The 19,399-nt window shown below is 42.1% G+C and overlaps 1 protein-coding gene across 1 annotated transcript in view; it reads left to right on the top strand.

Moving 5' to 3' along the window:
* The window catches only part of LOC132232294 (cytochrome P450 3A12-like), a 46,879-nt gene that overhangs the window by 17,706 nt on the left and 9,774 nt on the right, over positions 1 to 19,399 (top strand). Inside the window, exons 8-9 of the mRNA XM_059691751.1 lie at positions 9,868 to 9,995; positions 11,316 to 11,382. Coding sequence (XP_059547734.1) covers positions 9,868 to 9,995; positions 11,316 to 11,382 — 195 coding nt within the window. The remainder of the gene's footprint in view (positions 1 to 9,867; positions 9,996 to 11,315; positions 11,383 to 19,399) is intronic.

Here is a 19,399-nt window from a genome sequence, read left to right as displayed (position 1 = left end):
GCCTATTCTTGTGCCAGTACCAGGCAGTTTTGAGAACAGTGGCTTTGTAATACATCTTGATATCTGGTATTGAGATCCCACCTACTTTGTTCTTTTTCAGGATTGCTGCAGCTATTCGGGGTCTTTTTTTATTCCAGATGAATTTTTGGAGAGTTCGTTCTAGATCTCTGAAGTATGCTGTTGGTATTTTAATGGGAAGTGCGTTGAATTTATAGATTGCTTTGGGTAGTATGGACATTTTAATGATGTTGATTCTACCAATCCATGAACACGGTATGTTCTTCCATCTGTTTATGTCTTCCTCTATATCTTTTTTCAACGTCCTGTAGTTTTCTGAGTAAAGGTCTTTTACCTCTTTAGTTAAGTTTATTCCTAGGTAGCTTAATTTTTTGGTGTGATGGTAAATGGGATTGTTTTTATAATCTCTCTTTCTGAAAGTTCACTATTGGTGTATAGAAATGCCTCAGATTTCTTGGGGTTAATTTTGTATTCTGCTACATTGCCAAATTCATGTATTAAGTCTAGTAGCTTTTTGATGGAGTCTCTAGGGTTTTGTATGTATAATATCATGTCGTCTGCAAATAAGGACAGTTTTACTTCCTCTTTTCCAATTTGGATGCCTTTTATTTCTTCTTCTTGCCTAATTGCAATGGCTAACACTTCCAGTACTATGTTGAACAGGAGTGGTGAGAGCGGGCATCCCTGTCTTGTTCCTGTTCTTAGGGGAAATGGTGTTAGTTTTTGTCCGTTGAGTATGGTGCTGGCTGTGGGCCTGTCATATATGGCTTTTATTATGTTGAGGTATGATCCTTCTACTCCCACCTTACTGAGAGTTTTTATCAAAAATGGGTGTTGAATTTTGTCAAATGCTTTCTCTGCATCAATTGATATGACCATGTGGTTTTTTTCTTTCAATTTGTTTATGTGATGTATCACGTTGATTGATTTGTGGATATTGTACCATCCTTGCATCCCTGGGATAAATCCAACTTGGTCATGGTGTATGATCTTTCTGATGTACTGCTGGATCCGATTTGCTAAGATTTTGTTGAGGATTTTGGCATCTATGTTCATGAGGGATATTGGCCTGTAATTCTCTTTCATTGTGTTGTCTTTACCTGGTTTTGGTATTAGGGTGATGCTGGCTTCATAGAATGAGCTGGGAAGTGTTCCTTCCTCTTGAATTTTTTGTAGTAGTCTGAGGAGGATAGGTTTTAGTTCTTCCTTGAATGTTTGGTAAAACTCCCCTGTGAAGCCGTCTGGTCCTGGGCTTTTGTTTGATGGAAGCTTTTTGATGACTGCTTCAATTTCTTCCATAGTTATTGGCCTGTTGAGATTTTTAGATTCTTCCTGATTGAGTTTTGGAATGTTGTATTTTTCTAGGAATATGTCCATTTCCTCCAGGTTGTCTAGTTTGTTGGAGTAGAGCTGTCCATAGTATTTTTTTAACAATCATTTGTATTTCTGTGGGGTCTGTTGTTATTTCGCCTCTATCATTTCTGATTTTGTTAATTTGGGTCCTCTCTCTTTGCTTCTTGGTCAGTCTGGCTAGAGGTTTGTCAATCTTGTTTATCCTTTCAAAGAACCAGCTCTTGGTTTCATTGATTTTCTGTATTGTTTTTTTGGTCTCTATGTCATTTATTTCTGCTCTAATCTTTATTATCTCCTTCCTTCTGCTCACTCTGGGGTTTTCTTGTTGCTCTCTTTCAAAATCTTTGAGTTGTAGAGTTAGATGATTTACTACCATTTTTTCTTGTTTTTTGAGATAGGCCTGTAGCGCTATAAACTTCCCTCTCAGGACTGCTTTCATTGTGTCCCATAGGTTTTGGATTGTTGTGTTTTCATTGTCATTAGTTTCCAGGATGTTTTTAATTTCTTCTTTGATCTCATTGGTAACCCAGTCAATATTTAATAGCATGCTATTCAGCTTCCAGGTGTTTGAGTATTTTGGGTTGTTTTTATTGTAGTTTATTTCTAGTATTATGCCATCGTGGTCTGTGAAGATGCTTTTTATGATTTCAATCTTCTTGAATTTGGGGATACTTTGCTTGTGACCCAATATGTGGTCTATTTTTGAAGATGTCCCATGAGCACCTGAGAAGAACGTATATTCCCTGGCTTTGGGGTGAAGTGTTCTGAAGATGTCTATTAAGTCCATCTGATCTAGTGAGTCATTTAGGATTGCTGTATCTTTGCTGATTGTTTGTCTATAGGACTTATCCAGTGCTGTCAATGGTGTATTAAAGTCCCCTACTATGATTGTATTGTTGTCGATCTCTCCTTTGATATCTTCCAGGAGTTTTTTTTATGAATTTGGGTGCTCCTGCATTGGGTGCATATATGTTTACCAGGGTTATATCTTCTTGTTGTATTGATCCCTTTAGTATTATGAAGTGGCCTTCCTTATCTCTTGTTATGGCCTTCACTTTGAGGTCTATTTTGTCCGATATAAGTATTGCTACCCCAGCTTTCTTTTCCTTTCCATTTGCCTGAAAGATATTTTTCCATCCTTTCACTTTCAGTCTGTGTGAGTCCCTTCTAATGAGGTGGGTTTCTTGTAGACAGCAGATATATGGGTCATGTTTTTTTATCCATTCAGCCACTTGATGTCTTTTGGTTGGAGCATTTAGTCCATTTACGTTTAAAGTTATTATTGAAAGGTACTTGTTTGTAGCCATTTCTTTTTTTGTGTGTGTGGCTGTTTTCTTTCTGAGCTTTTTATTTCTTCTTTTTATACCAGTCCCTTTAGCATTCCTTGCATTGCTGGCTTGGTGGTGATAAACTCCCTTAGCCTTTTTTTGTCTGTGAAGCTTCTTATTTCCCCTTCAAGTTTGAATGATAGCCTTGCTGGATAGAGTATTCTTGGATTCAGTCCTTTGCTTTGCATCACTTTGTAAATTTCCGTCCATTCTTTTCTGGCCTGATGTGTTTCTGTTGAGAAATCATTTGATAATCTAATGGGAGATCCCTTGTATGTGACTTTCCGTCTCTCTCTTGCGGCCTGTAAGATTTTCTCTTTGTCTTGAACATTTGCCATGGTAATTATGATGTGTCTTGGTGTGGGTCTTTTTGGGTTCACCTTGTATGGGACTCTCTGGGCTTGTGTGACTTTTTTCTTCCCCACCTCAGGGAAGTTTTCTGATATTATTTCTTCGAATAGGTTTTCTAATCCTTGTTCATCTTTCTGTTGTTCTGGTACCCCTATTATTCGTATGTTGTTTCGTTTCATGTTGTCCCAAAGCTCCCTTAGGCTCTCCTCCTGTCTTTTAATTTTTTTCTCCAATTGCAGTACATTTTGGGTGTGTTTTGCTTCCTTGTCTTCTAATTCACTAATTCGGTCCTCCGCTTCTCCTAGCCTACTGTTGATACTTTCAATGGTGTTTTTTATTGCAGCTATATCACTCTTCATTTCTTCTTGGGTCTTACTTAAGTTGTTGATTTTTTCATCTGTTTCTTCTTGCTTCTTGCAGAGGTTGTCGATTTTTCCCTCCATCCGGTTTATGCACTCTAGGACCCTTATTCTGAATTCTTTTTCTGTCATGTTGCATGCCTCTGTATTACTTAGCTGCTTTTCTGGAGAGTCCTCCTTCTCTTTCCTTTGGGGGTTTCTTTGTCTACCCATGTTTGATCTCACTGACATATCTAGACGTTGAGTCATTCAGTGGCTGCTCCCTGGGTGGCAGTGACTCCTTGGTCTGTGGTTGCTCTTCGGGCGGTTGCGGTAGCAGCTGCTCTTCAGTTGGCAGCAGCTCCTCTGGTGGGTGCTGTTCACAGCTGTGGTGGCTCTTCTGGCTGGTGGGGGGCGGTTTCACGTACAGCTGCTGTTCCTTAGCAGAGGGTGTGGTGCTCAGTAGGCTGCTATTGCTCGGATCTGCTGCGTTGATTTAAGGGCACAAAATACAACACAACAAGGCACCACGTACCAGGCACTAAACACAAATATATTCACAATATTAATAACCCCAAATAAAGGTGACCACCTGAATAAAGAGAATTAGTGGATAAGGAAGAAGGAAGAGATAAAGATAAAAGAGAAAAAAGAAAAGAAAAGTAGGGATCAAAAAAGGGAGTGCAAAAATGAAATTGGGAAAAAGACGGGGGGAAAATAAAAGTGAGAAAAGAAAAAAAAGAGCGAAAAAAGAGAATGAAGTGGAAGAGGGGAAGAGACTTTTTATATGAGGAGAATACTCCTATAGAACCGCCACTAATCCCAGAAAATTCCAGCAACAGCTCCCTGTAGACGGATGCAAACTAGAAACAACCAATAATATAACGATGAAAATAGAATGGAGAACACTAATCCCAAAATAAAATAAAGAGAAAATAAAATGGCACTTTAAAAGATGCTAAAATGGTAGCAGTAATAATGCTGGTTAAAAATAAGAAGGTAGTAATTAAAAGGGTAAAATCAGGAAAAAGAAGATGGAAAAAGAAGAAAAAAAAAGAAGAAGAAAAAGGAGAAAAAAAAAAGAAAAAAGAAAAAAAATTGGTTTCTTAGTTAAAAGGTGAAAAAAGAAAAAAAAAATGCAGTAGTGAAGGTCCTTCGGTTCTTCTATTCTTCAGTCTGGCTCGCCTTTAGTCCTGCCAGGTATTCAGGAGAGTGTTGAGTTTCCCTGTGATACACTGTTCCTCTGTGTTGTAAACCACAGTCCTTATTTCAAAGCAGGCCTTATTTGTTTCTCAGACTGCCTTATTTTGTGTTTAGCAAAGAGTCAGTTTGTGGCTCAGCCTCTGGGTGGCAGTGTTCTGGGGTTGGCCTCTGAGGCTATAGGGCATTGAAAATCCTTCTATAGGCCAGACCCTGTTAACTCCCAGGGACTGATCAGATTATTTTAATCCTTGATCTTGTTCAGGGTGGAATCTGGGTGTGGCTGTGCTCCTTGCCTGGGGGCTGGGGGGAGGAGTCTCACTCTCGGGAGAGAATGGCTGCCCCAGTCCTGGGCTAAGGGGTGTCTCAGCACTCAACACTCAATTCACTGCCACCTCTCCTGGCCCCCCTTCTCTCCTCAGTCTCTCCCCAGATTCCACTCCTCCGCACCCTCTCCCTCTCTTCAGCACAGGTGAGTGTCTGTATCTGAAATGTCCCATGAACAGGATTCGGTGAGAACAAACAAACAAACGCCGGCCGCGGAAACGGGGAAGGCTTAGGTTCTGTAAGCTCCTCTCTTACTGGCACTGCATGGTCAGGTCAGCTCTTCAGGCTGCCCCCTTTAGGCTCAGTCCTCCGTGGTCACAGAACCCAGTTCTCAAATCCCCTGGCAGCGCCAGGAATCCCGCAGATCTCCTTTCCCCCGTCAGGGGCTGTGCCTGTCCCAGGGGACGCGGCTGTCTGCCATGCAGTCTCCCTCCAACCCTCTGGGCTCAGAGGTCTGGCAAACTTTCCTGCCCAAATCCCTGTTTTTTTTTTTTTTTGTTTTTTTTTTTACCTTTCCAGGGGAGTTCTGCCCTTGCCGGCTGCAAACCGTCTCACCAGCTGAGCAATTTCGCCAATTCGGGGTGGGTGTTACTAGTTTCAGCTGCTCACTCCATTTGCTCCGGGACACAACCTGGGACGCGTCTCCATTACAGTTCTTTGAGTAACCTCTTAAAAAAGCTGTGATAACCTATTTCAATTTTGGGGGGGTTCCTTTGGTTTTAATTCTTCCACTCAGGGGTGGAATTGCTAAATACTATATTAATCTGTGTTTACCTTATCAAGGACCTGCTAAACTTTATTCTACAGTAGTGACACCATTTTACATCCCCATCAGTAATGTATGAAGGTTTGAATTTCTCCACACCCTCACCAACACTTGGTTGACATTTTTCTATCAATTTTATTATAGCCATTCTAGTGGGTATGAAGTGGTATCTCATTGTGGCTTTTATTTGCATTTCTCTAATGACTAACAATGTTGAGCAACTTTTGACATATTTGTTAGCCATCTTTGTATCTTTTTTAGATAAATTTCTATTCAAATGCTTTGCCCATTTACATTTGAGTTGTTTGTCTTTTTGTTGTTCAGTTGTAAGAATTCTTTATATATTTTAGATAAAAATTCCTTATTAGATATATGAGTTCAGAATTTTTCTCCTATTCTGTAGGTGTCTTTTCTTGTTTTTTATGTTGAAACAGTAAGACTGACAAAATTTTAATAAGGTTTATCAAGAAAAGAACCCACAATTAGCCTATATCTCGATGTAGTGTCCTCTTTATCATTATAAAATGTCCATCATTATCTCTCGTTACCTTTGTTATCTTGAAATCTATTTTGTCAGATATACGTTTGTCTACATCTGCTTTTCTGTGAATGCTGTTTTTCACACTTTCACTTTGAGTCTAACTTTGTCTTTGCAGCTTAGATGTATCTCCTGAAGACAACATATGGTTTGGTTTGTTTTTTTGATCCAATCTGCTATTCTGTGCCACTTTATTGGTTAATTCAGTCCATTACATTTAAGTAATTATTGCTGTATGAGGATTTCCTATAGCTATTTTATATTTTGTTTTCTGGTAGCTCTGTGCCTCTATTGGATTTTTTCCTTTCTGTTCTGTCTGTTGTTTTCATTTGATGGTATTTCATACTTCTTTTCTCTTTCTTTAGCTATATGTCTCAGTTTTTGTTTTTGTCTGTGGTTACCATATAAACTAGTCCTTTTTCTTTTCAATGCATCTGATTTCCATCCTCCTTTGCAAACAGACTTTTCCCTCCTCCCTTTTATGTTTTTGTTGTCCCTGTTTATGCTGTAAGTTTGTTGGTGATCTTACTCATAGTTTTGTGATCTTCTGTTCTTTGTTTCAGGTAGAATAACCCCTTTGAGTGTTTCCTGTAATGGGGTCTTCTGGTGATAAATTCCCTCAGCTTCTGTATGTCTGGGAAAGTCTTTATTTCTCCTTCATATTTAAAGGATAACTTCGATGGATATATTATTCTTGGCTGGCAGTTTCTCTCTTTCAGTAGTTTGAATATTTGGTTCCACTATCTTCCAGCTGGTAGAGTTTATGCAGAGAACTCTGCTGATAACCTATTGGGTTTTCCTTTAGAGGTTGTTTTCTTCTTTTCTCTGGCTGCTGTGTTTCCAAAATCTCTGAAGGAAGTTGAATCTTTCCTAAAGTTTGGGCTCCAGAAAGTAAATGTGGAGTTCTGTAAACCTGTGGTGGTTAAATACTGGAGGGGTCCTTGCTGGTTTGGCTCAGTGGATAGAGCGTCGGCCTGTGGACTCTTTTCTTTTTCTTGATAGAGTCCTTTGGAGCACAAAATTTTTCATTTTGATGATCTACAATTTATGTATTTTTTATTTTATTGCCTGAGGTATGGGTGTCATGTATAAGATCCATTGTCAAAAAAAAAAAGATCCATTATCAAGTATGTCATAAATATTATCACTTGGACCAAGGATTGAACCTGCAGTCGAGGTACATGCCCCTGACCAGGAATCAAACCCATAAGCCTTTGGTCCGAGGGCCCACGCACTAACCACTGAGAAAAACTGGCCAGGGCATATCTATTTCTTTTTGAGTCAGTTTCTATAGTTGTGTCTTTCTAGAAATTTGTCCATTTTATCTAAGTTATCTTATTTATTGGCATACAGTTGTTTATAATATCCCCTTATAGTTTTTTAATTTTTTAATGTCATTAATAATCTCCCCTTTTTCATTTCTGATGCCAGAAGTTTGGATCTTTTTTTTTCTAGGTCAATTTACCTAAATGCCTTCAAAGAATCATCTTTTGATGTCATTAATCTTCTCTATTGTTTTTATTCTTTATTATATTAGTTTCTTTTTTTAAATTAAATCTTTACTGTTCAGATTATTACATTTGTTCCTCTTTTTTCCCCCATAACTCCCCTCCTCCCAGTTCCCACCACACCCTCCGCCCTCACTCCCCACCCACTGTCCTCATCCATAGGTGCACGATTTTTGTCCAGTCTCTTCCCGCATCTCCCACACCCCTTTCCCCCCCCAAGAATAGTCAGTCCATTCCCTTTCTATGTCCCTGATTCTATTATAATCGCCAGTTCATTCTGTACAGCAGATTATTTATTCACTTGATTCTTAGATTCACTTGTTGATAGATGCATGTTTGTTGTTCATAATTTGTATCTTTACCTTTGTCTTCTTCTTCCTCTTCTTAAAGGATACCTTTCAGCATTTCATATAATCCTGGTTTGGTGGTGATGAACTCCTTTAGCTTTTCCTTATCTGTGAAGCTCTTTATCTGACCTTCAATTCTGAATGATAGCTTTGCTGGATAAAGTAATCTTGGTTGTAGGTTCTTGGTATTCATCACTTTGAATATTTCTTGCCACTCCCTTCTGGCCTGCAAAGTTTCTGTTGAGAAATCCGCTGACAGTCGTATGGGTATTCCCTTGTAGGTAACTGAGTTTCTTTCTTTTGCTGCTTTTAAGATTCTCTCTTTGTCTTTTGCAATTGGCATTTTAATTATGATGTGTCTTGGTGTGGTCCTCTTTGGATTCCTTTTGTTTGGGGTTCTCTGTGCTTCCTGGACTTGTAAGTCTATTTCTTTGACCAGGTAGGGGAAGTTTTCTATCATTATTTCTTCAAATAGGTTTTCAATATCTTGCTCTCTCTCATCTTCTGGCACCCCTATAATTCTGATGTTGGTACGCTTGAAGCTGTCCCAGAGGCTCCTTTACACTATCTTCGTATTTTCGGATTCTTTTTTCATTTTGCTTTTCCTGTGGGGTGTTTTTTGCTTCTTCACATTTCAAATCTTTGACTTGATTCTTGCGATCCTCTGGTCCGCTGTTGGGTGTCTGTATAGTATTCTTTATTTCAGTCAGTGTATGCTTAATTTCTAGTTGGTTCTTTATCACAACATCGAGGGTCTCATTAGATTTCTTGTAAATCTCATCAAGTTTATCGGCAGTTTCCAGAAAATTATTGAAAGACCTTAAAATGTGGTTTTGAGCTCTATATCCTCCATTTCTGTCATGTTTCTTTGTCTCCACATTTTTTTATGCTTTCTTGGTGCACCCCCTTGTGGTCTTTGTGTGCAGTCTTTTTGTAGTTAAGCCTTGATTGTTGTAGGTAATACTGGGGGATTTGACCTCCAGGCCAACTGGCTATGAGAATCAGCTGCGTCTGCAGTGGGAGAACTTCTGTGCTGGATCTCTAGGATGGTGCTAATCTAGCGTTTGCCTGAGGCTATCCGGCAAATGCCTCTGTGCAGGGCTTGGGCGGGGCAGGTCCCAGGGGATCTACAGGGTGGGCGGAGCAAGCAGTTATGGCTGCTCTCAGTCCTGTCCCTAGGGGCTCTGCCTCTCAGAGTCCCAGCAGCCGCTGCAAACCTCAGAGAGAAAGCTGCCTTCGAGTTCTGATCGAAGCCAGACAGTCCCATTTGAGTCTGGGTCCCTAGAGACTCGCCCGGATCTGGAGCTCAGAGTCTGAGACTCCCTCCCGATTGAAACAGACAACCGCACCTTCAGCCGCCAGCCCACTCTGCATGCACTCTGCACCTTAGTATTTTACTTCAGAATACAATCATTGTTGACATTTTAGTGTCTAGTGTTCCACTGTGTCCATGCATGTGTATCTGACTACTATTTCTAGAACAGGGTGATTAATTAAATAAATCAGACTCTGCTATGATTTAGATAAAAGACAAAGCCATTCAGGAATGTAATCCTGTTTCTTTATTCATTCAAAAGATGGGGAAGGGGCCATGATCTCACTGCTATAGTGATGGCCCGTCTGTGTGGACTTGCCCTTGTGCAGACACGGGCTTGGAAGTCTGAGCAAAGGGCAGAGAGGGACTGGCTCCTGGTTGAGAAGCCTGGTGTCTTTTACTCTCCTCATTGGTAGAGAAAATTATAAGTGCTCCTGGTACATTTCATATTTTCATTGTGCTTTCTTTTTTCTTGCAGCACTCTTTCCATTCCTTGGTCCAGTTTTTGAAGCATTTAATATTTTCCTGTTCCCAAAAAGTGTGACTGATTTTTTCAAAAAATCTGTGAAAAGAATGAAAGAAAATCGCCTCCAAGATAAACAAAAGGTAAAATCTGGTGGTGGTTACATGAGTGTGTTCATGCTTTGATAATTTATTGAGCTGGATACTTATGATTTGTGCACCTCTCTTTTTTTAGGTAAATAGAGAACTCTAGGTTTACAGGAGGAAAGTTCTAACATTTTGTGGGGAATGAAGAAGGTGGAGGTGAGGAAAGGAAATAAAAATAATAAGTCAGAGAGACATTGTCTAAAATGTAGTATAATAATAAGCACAAAGGTCAGTATATCACTGCATGAATATTATTGAGATGAAAAGTTTTCCACTTCCCTTCAATAAATTATCAAAGTACAGTATCAAAGTTGCTGTTTAAAATTTGTTTTCCTGGTATAATTCCCCAGAGTTAAAATTGGCAAAGAATCACATCAATTCCAAGCCTCTTATTTTACACATTCTGCAGTGGAAGTTCCCAGCAGGCCCCTGGGGGAGTGCTCAATGTTAAACTGAAGCCTGCTCAGGGACTGGAGAGGGCAGTAGTCTTCTCTGGGCATTGAGGTTGCAAGCTGGCTAACCCAGCTTTGCCTTCATGGGCCTGGAGGCCAGCACAAGAATATGTGTAGGCCATGGGGATAGGATTAGGTACCCCGGAATTGCACTGAACGTTGTGGAGAGTTCTGGGATGGTGGCACTTGAAGCTGCTCACAGAAAAACTGCCAATGAACTCTTCAAATATCAGGAGATTCATCTATGTGGCCATTCATTAAGAATTAAGCCTAGAGAGAAAGGTTTGAGGTCAGGGACATTTTTGTGAGCATGTAGGCATGACAGGAGAGGGAGCAGGTAGTTTTTTGGCTATGTTCAAAAGTAAGAGAAGCTGAAGATCAGAGAGAGTGAGGACCAAAAAGCAGCTGGGCATGATGGCTGGATCTTCCTCAGGTAAACACCCTGCTCTCCAGGATTTGTAGCTGGATGTTTTTATTCACTGATAACTCAAGCAACACTAGGCACACTTCTGGATTTAAAAGGGCCATCTTATCAGGAAAGAAATTTAGCATTGCACTTTTTTGTTGTTGTTAATCCTCACCTGAGGATATTTTTCCATTGATTTTTTAGGGAGAGAGGAAAGGAGAGGGAAAGACAGAGAAACATCATGTGAGAAAAACACATCGATTGGTTGCCTCTTACACAAGCCCGGACCAGGGCCTGGGCCGGCGAGGAGCCTGCAACCAAGTTTTGTACCCTTGGCCAGAATCAAACGGGACCCTTTGATCTGCAGGCTGACACTCTATGTACTGAGCCAAACCGGCTAGAGCTACTATTGCACTCTTGATTTATTTCTAACATTGAAAGTTTTCCTTCTGCTTCCAGCACCGAGTGGATTTACTTCAGCTGATGATTAACTCTCAGAATTCCAAAGAAACAGACTCCCATAAAGGTAAACAAGGCATGCTTCGGAGGGCCAGTGATGGGGAGGCTCAGAGGTAGTTGACGACATTAACTTGGAACACTTGGTTAAAATTATGTTCACTAGCTTAATCTACTATAAAGTTTTATTTTTCATTTATAATTAATAAGTAACTTGGGGGGAAGCCTTTCAGACTAAGTAAATATTCTGTTCCTCTTGAAACTTTCACCTACTAGTTTTATCATCATGAATGGTTTTTGACTAGTCATTATTAATATGATGGTTGCAAAATTATGACATTTTAATTCCATCATTTCTTCTACATTTATAAATTGACTAGAGGCCCGGTGCACAAAATTCTGCATGGGTAGGGTCTCTAGCCCTGGCTGGCAATCATGGCTGATTGGGGCCTTCCTTTATTCCATGCTGCCCCCTGGTGGTCAGCACACGTCATAGCAAGCAGGCGAACTCATGGTCGGTCAAATTCCTAAGGGGACAATTTGCATTTTAGCCTTTTATTATATAGGATGTTTCATTGTAAAGTTTTCTGTTCTCTCTCATTTATTATTTATTTATTTATGTCAATATGATCTTATATATTATAAATTTACTCTCTTACATCTTTTTTTGTGTGCTCAAATTCTTTTAGGTTTGTTCACTGGAGTTCCTTTAAGTGGGCTCTGGGTTTCTTCCTTCTTTCATTTTCATATTTTATTTTTCCAATATAGTTTTTTAGGGTAGTTTTAGGTTCACATCAAAATTCTATAGAAGACTTAATATGCCAGCTCCCTCTACCTATACACAAATTCCTTGACTATCAAAATCCCTCACAGGTGTGGATTATTTTTTATAACTAGTGAACATATTATAACACATGATTATCACACAAACTTCATAGTTTACATAAGGGTTCACTCTTGGTATTATACATTCTAGGGTTTTGACAAATGTATAATGGCATATACTTGTATACACTGTCCAGTATCATTTTTACCTATCATTTTTAAAAAAATATGTTCTTATTGAATAGATTTCAGAGAGAAGGGAGAGGGAGAAATGGAAACATCAATGATGAGAATAATCTACTGGCTGCTTCCTGCACACCCCCTACTGGGGATCAAGGTCGAAACCCAGGCATGTGCCCTGACCAAAAATTGAACCATGATCTCCCGGTTCATAGGTCAATGCTCAACTACTAAGCCACACCAGCTGGGCTTTACCTCTCATTGTTTTTGTGTGCACTTCCTTGCTTCCTGGCGTGAGAAAATTCTAGGTTTCTCTTTATTTCCCCTGATCAAGGCTTGAATCAGTCATTTCTCAAGGAGCTTTGGTCACTTTAGTAAGAAGTGATATTTAGAAACCAATATCTATGATCTGGGAATGCTCATTCCTACTAGGGCGTTTTTTCTTCTTGATCTCCTTAGTGGACAAACCTAATAATATGAACTATATTTACACAGGTCTGATAAATATAAATATTTCTATATATACTCATAACTAGACCAAGGATTCCTTCCCTCCCCTCTCAAATATCTGATTAATAACTTATTTCCATAATATAAATAATCCCATTATAATTAATTTTAAACTACCAATAGTTTGACAAACATCTCACAAAATGTTTGAATATTTAACATTTGGTTCTAGAGAGCAGGGATGAGATGCCTCTAATACACCATTATAAATACACTAGAGGCCCGGTGCATGAAATTCGTGTGGAGGGTGGGGGTCCCTCCGCCCAGCCTGCACCCTCTCCAATCCGGGACCCCTCGGGAGATATTCGACTGCTGGTTTAGGCCAGCAGTCGGACATCCCTCTGGCAATCTGGGACCACTGGCTCCTAACTGCTCGCCTGCTTGATCGCCCCTCACCACCTCTGACTGCTGGCCTGATCGCCTCCTAACTGCTCCCCTGCCGACCTGATCGCCCCCTCCCCTGCCAGCCTGATCACCCCTAACCACCTCTGCCTGGGCCACTACCACCATGGCTTTGTCCAGAAGGAAGTCGGACATCTGGAAGATGTCCGTTTCACCCAATCTAATTAGCATATTACCCTTTTATTGGTATAGACTAGAGGCCCAGTGCATAAAAATTTGTGCACTCGGGGGGGTCCCTCAGCCTGGCCTGTGCCCTCTCGCAGCCTGGGACCACTCGGGGGATGACCACCTGATGGCTTAGGCCCGCTCCTTGGGGGATTGGGCCTAAGCTGGCAATCAGACATCCCTCTAGCAGCCCAGGAGCCCTTGGAGGATGTCCACTTGCCAGCGGGGAGCAGGCCTAAGCTGCAGTCGGACATCCTTAGCGCTGCTGAGGTGGGAGAGGCTCCCACCACCACCGCTGTACTGGCAGCCATCAGCCTGGCTTGTGGCTGAGCAGAGCTCCCCCTGTGGGAGCACACTGACAACCAGGGGGCAGCTCCCGCATTGAGTGTCTGCACCCTGGTGGTCAGTGTGTATCATAGTGACCAGTCATTCCCAGTCGTTCTGCTGTTAGTGTCAATTTGCATATTACCGTTTTATTATATAGGATAGAGGCCTGGTGCATGGGTGGGGGCCGGATGGTTTGCCCTGAAGGGTGTCCCAGATCATGGTGGGGGTCCCGCTGGGGTGCCTGGCCAGAATGGATGAGGGGCTGAGGGCCATTTTCAGACTGGCCACGCCTCCTTCAGGGTGAGGGTCCCCACTTGAGTGCCTGGCCAGCCTGGGTGAGTGGCTGATGGCTGTTTGCAGGCTGGCCAAGCCCCCCAGCGGGGATCCTCACCCCATGAGGGTGTGACCAGCCTGGGTGAGCACGGGCTGATGGCTGTTTTCAGGCTGGCCACAGCCCCTTCAGGGTAGGGGTCTCCCCTGGGGTGCCTGGCCAGCCTGGGTGAGGGGCTTATGGCCATTTTCAGGCTGGCCACAGCCCCTTCAGTGTGGGGGTCCCCACTGGGGTGCTAGGCCAACCTAGGTGAGGGGCTTATGGTCATTTTCAGGCTGGCCACACCCCCTTCAGGGTGGGGGGTCCTGCTGGGGTGCCTGGCCAGTCTGGGTGAGGGGCTAATGGCTCTTTTCAGGCTGGCCAAGCCCCCCAGTTGGGACCCTCAACCCATGAGGGTGTGGCAAGCCTGGGTGAGGGGCTGATGGCTGTTTGCAGGCTGGGCACAGCCCCCAGCCACTCAAGCTCCCAGTGGAGGCTGGCTGGAAGCAGGTATCTAGGATTTCTTTATCTTCTACTAGGGGCCCGGTGCACGAAATTCGTGCACTGGGTGTGTGTGGGGAGGGGAGTGTCCCTCAGCCCAGCCTGCCCCCTCTCACATACTGGGAGCTCTCAGGCGTTGACCCCCATCACCCTCCAATCGCAGGATCGGCCCCTTGCCCAGGCCTGATGCCTCCGCCAGAGGTGTCAGGCTTGGACAGGGGACCCCCATCTCCCCCCGATCACTGGCTCTGGCCCCCGCCCAGGCCTGAGGCCTCTGGCCAAGGAATCATGCCTGGGCAGGGGACCCCCATCTCCCTCTGATCGCTTGCTCCACCCCCCGCCCAAGCCTGAAGCCTCTGACCCAGGCTTCAGGCCTGGGCAAGGGGACCATCATATCCCCCCAATCCCCGGCTCCACCCCCAGCCCAGGCCTGATGCCTCGGCCAGAGGAGTTGACCCTCATCACCCTCCGATCACCAATCACCAGATCGGCCCCTTGACCAGGCCTGAGGCCTCTGGCAGAGGTGTCAGGCCTGGGCAGGGGACCCCCAGCTCCCCGTGGTTGCAGGCTCTGCCCCTGCCCCTGCAGGATGCCTCTGGCTGAGGCGTCCTGCCCGGGCAGCGGGGACCCGCAGCTGCAGCGGCCCCGCGATCGTGGGCTCCGCTTTAGGCCCAGGCAAGGGACCCCTAGCTCCTGGGACTGCCAGCTTCGACCGTGCCCAGCTCCCATCGCTGGCTCCACCCCTACTTCCTGCTATCACTGGCCAGGGCGGAAAAAGCGCCTGATTCTCCGATCATGGCTGGGGGGCAGGGCAAAGGTGGCCCCAGGGCCGCCTTTGCCCTGCCCCCAGCTCTTAGCTCCCCCCTGGGTTTCCAATCACTGTCAGTGGCAGGGGGCTTCTTCCTGCTTTCCCTTTCGCCTCCCTGCATTGTGCCTACATATGCAAATTAACCGCCATCTTGTTGGCAGTTAACTGCCAATCTTAGTTGGCAGTTAACTGCCAATCATAGTTGGCAGTTAACTGCCAATCATAGTTGGCAGTTAATTTGCATATAGCCCTGATTAGCCAATGAAAAGGGTATCGTCGTACGCCAATTACCATTTTTCTCTTTTATTAGATAGGATAATTGAAACTTTGTTGCTTTGAGTGGAGGCCACAGCCAGCCAGGGCAGGCAGGAAGAGTGGCTTCCTCCATCGCCGGGGCAACCAAGCCTCCTGCTTGCTTCAGCTCCATGGCTGCCGGCTGCCATCTTGGTTGGGTGAATTTGCATATAGTCGCTCTGATTGGCTGGTGGGCGTGGCTTGGGCATAACAGAGGTGTGGTCAATTTGCATGTTTCTCTTTTATTAGATTAGATGCTATCGTTTTTAGTTGAATTATACTTCAAACAAATAGATTATATCCTGACCATGCTTAGTTTCTCTAAGGAGAAAATAAGAAAAAGAGACCAATTTGATCACAAGGGCTATTTGCTGAGCATTAAATAGAGCAAAGAGAGGGGGCATGTGCTAAGAAAGATGACATTCAGGTCATGATTGAATGAACATTGCTAATTCCACTTACTGGACCCTACATTTCTGTATTTCATGCTGTCCAATACCCTTCTATTGGCACATTCTTTTTTCTGCTATTTTAATGCCATTGATTAGACTAAGATCAATCACCAATCTTCCATCTTTTTTTTTAAATCTCTGCAGTTTTTGTCCATATCTCAGATCATTAATTTTGAAGACATGTGTCCCAAGTCTTTTATTACCTAATATCTCTTAAAGGTTTAATCCGTGCTTCCCAAGCTAGGTTGTGCACACAAATTACACCTCTCTTTTGCAATAATATGATGCAGCCTTTTCATTTTTCAAGGGCCATCTTACAAAAGAGTGCTTTCTTCATATTAGGTGACTTCCAAGGGCAGAACTAATGCAGCAATAATTGTCAGGAAGGCCTATTTGGGCCCAATATAAGGGAGTAATTTACAACTATTAACATTGTATAAAAGTGGAATGATTTTCCTGAAGAGGTAGTGAGCTTTCCATCATTGGTGTTATTAAAAAAACACACACAAAAAAACAACACTAGATAAAATGGATAATCCTGGAAAGGGTATTCAGGCATTGGGTTGAAATAAAGTTCATCAATGACTATGTAAACCCCCCAAAATAATAATAAAAATAAATAAATACTATTTTTAAATTAGAGTTTGCATTCAATATTATTTTGTATTAGTTTCAGATGTACATTATAGTGGTTAGAAAATCACATATTTAACAAAGTGATCCTCCTAATATTTCAAGTACCCATCTGCTACCATACAGAGTTATTACAACATCATTGACTGTATTTCTTTTATATATGTATTATTTTATCGATTTCAGAGAAGAAGGGAGAGGGAGAAAGAGATAGAAACATCAATGATGAGAGAGAATCATGGATCGGCTGCCCCCTGCACACCACCCACTGGGGATTGAGCCCGCAACTTGGGCATGTACTCTTGACCGGAATCGAACCGGAATCGAAAGACCTCAGGCCGACACTTTCCACTGAGCCAAACCAGCTAGAGCTTGTCTGTATTTCTTATGTTGCCTTTACATCCACATGATTTTGTAACTACCAATTTGTACCTCTTGATCCCTTTACCTTTTTCATCCAGTCCCCCTACTCCACTCCCTCTGGCAACCATCAGTCTTTTATTTGTATCTATGAGTCTGTTTCTATTTTGTTTGTTCATTTATTTTGGTGTTTAGATTTCACCTATAAGTAAAATATGATAATTGTCTTTCTCTGTCTGACTTCTTTCACTTAGCATAATACCCTCTATCCATTCATACTGTTGCAAATTATAAGATTTTATTCTTTTTTAGTGGCTAAGTAATAATCCATTTGACAGACACTTGGGTTGCTTCCAAATCTTGGCTATCATAAATGACATTACAATGAACATAGGGGTGCATATAGTCTTTCAAATTACTGTTTTGGGATTCTCTGGATATACACCCACAAGTGGAACATGGGGTCATAAGGCAGTTCCATTTTTAATTTTTTTAGGACCCTCCATACTGCTTTCCACAGTGGTTGCACGAATCTGCATTTCCACCAATAGTGCAAGAGGGTTTCCTTTTCTCCACACCCTTGCCACCATTTGTTGTTTGTTGATTTATTGATGTTAGCCATTCTGACAAGTGTGAGCTGATATCTCATTGTGATTTTAATTTACATTTCTCTGACAATTAGTGATGTTGAGGATCTTTTCATATGTCTATTGGCTATCTGTATGTCCTCTTTGGAGAAGTGTCTATGCAGAACCTCTGCCCACTCTTTTAATTGGATTATTGGGGGGCTGGGGTTGGTTTGAGTTGTATAAGTTCTTTATAAATTTGGAGTATTAACACCTCATGGAATGTATCATTGGTGAATATTGTCTCCCATTCAGTAGGTTGTCTTTTTGTTTTGTTGATGGTTTCCTTTGCTGTGTAAACTCTTTAGTTTGATGTAGTCCCATTTATTTATAGTTTCCCTTGCCCAAGCAGATATGTCAAGAAAAAATATTGCCAAGAAAAATGTCAGAGATTTTACTGCCTCTGTTTTCTACTAGGGTTTTTATGGTTCAAGTCTTACATTTAAGTCTTTAATTCATTTTGAGTTTATTCTTATATACAGTGTAAAAAGATAGTCTAGGCCCTGACCAGTATGGCTCAGTTAGTTGGAGCATCATCCCGTACAATGAAAGCTTGTGGGTTCAATCCCCAAGTAGGGCACATGTCTGGGCACATGTCTGGGCAGCGGGTTTGACCCCCAGTCGCAGCCTCCTCTCAGGGCACATACGGGGGGAAGGGAGGGGAGGGGACTGATTGATGTTTTTCATATCGATATTTCTCTCCCTCTCTCGCTCACTGTCAATAAGCATGTTCTTGGATGAGGATTTAAAAAAAATATGATCTAGTTTCATTTTTTTTGCTCATATCTGTCCAATTTTCCAAACATTTATTGAATAGACTATTTTTACTTTCTTGTATGTTCTTGTCTCCTTTGTCATATATTAATTGACCATATCGGTCTGGGTTCCCTATTCTGTTCCATTAAGCTTAACTGTTTTTATGCCAATACTATGCTGTTTTGATTACTATAGTCCTGTAGTATAGTTTGATATTAGGTAGTGTGATACCTCCAACTTTGTTCTTTCCCAAGATTGCTTGGCTATTTGAGGTCTTTTGTGGTTTCATATAAATTTTTGATTTTTTTGTTCTAGTTCTGAAAATCATCACATGTCTTGACAGTTCATACTGTGATTCAGTAGTTTTTGTATGGGATTTAAGATTCTGCATTTCTAATAATCTTCCAGATACTGCTGATGATGCTGGTCTATGGACAATTCTTAGAGTAACCATATTTTATGTGTAGCCAGTATCATTCTCTAAAGTTTCTGCAAACATTTTTGAATGAAAGATCCTTTAATTTTCCCTGCATAAGCCTTAGTGGAAAGTCTCTTAAAAATTACCCAGGGCCCTGGCCGGTTTGGCTCAGTGGATAGAGTGTCAGCTTGTAGACTGGGAGAGTCCCGGGTGTGATTCTGGTTAAGGGTGTGTGCCTGGGTTGCAGGCTTGATCCCCAGTGCGGGGCATGCAGGAGGTAGTAGATTAGTGACTCTCTCATCATTAATGTTTCTATCTCTCTCTCCCTCTCCCTTCCTCTCAGAAATCAATAAAAAGATATATTTTTAAAGAAATATACTTAAAAAATTATCCAGGTATATTTTATCTAGAATAATTTAAAATTTTCCTGGGGGAGAAATGTATCCCATATTACTTGTAGCTAAAGTACTTTCAGGATTCTCCAAGGGACAGACTGATAACACTGTGCATGTAACACAAA

The sequence above is a fragment of the Myotis daubentonii genome, chromosome 4 (genome assembly GCF_963259705.1).
Source record: "Myotis daubentonii chromosome 4, mMyoDau2.1, whole genome shotgun sequence".
NCBI lineage: Eukaryota > Metazoa > Chordata > Mammalia > Chiroptera > Vespertilionidae > Myotis > Myotis daubentonii.
The sequence above is the reverse complement of the archived record's forward strand: the minus strand, read 5'-3'. Positions and strand labels throughout refer to the sequence as shown.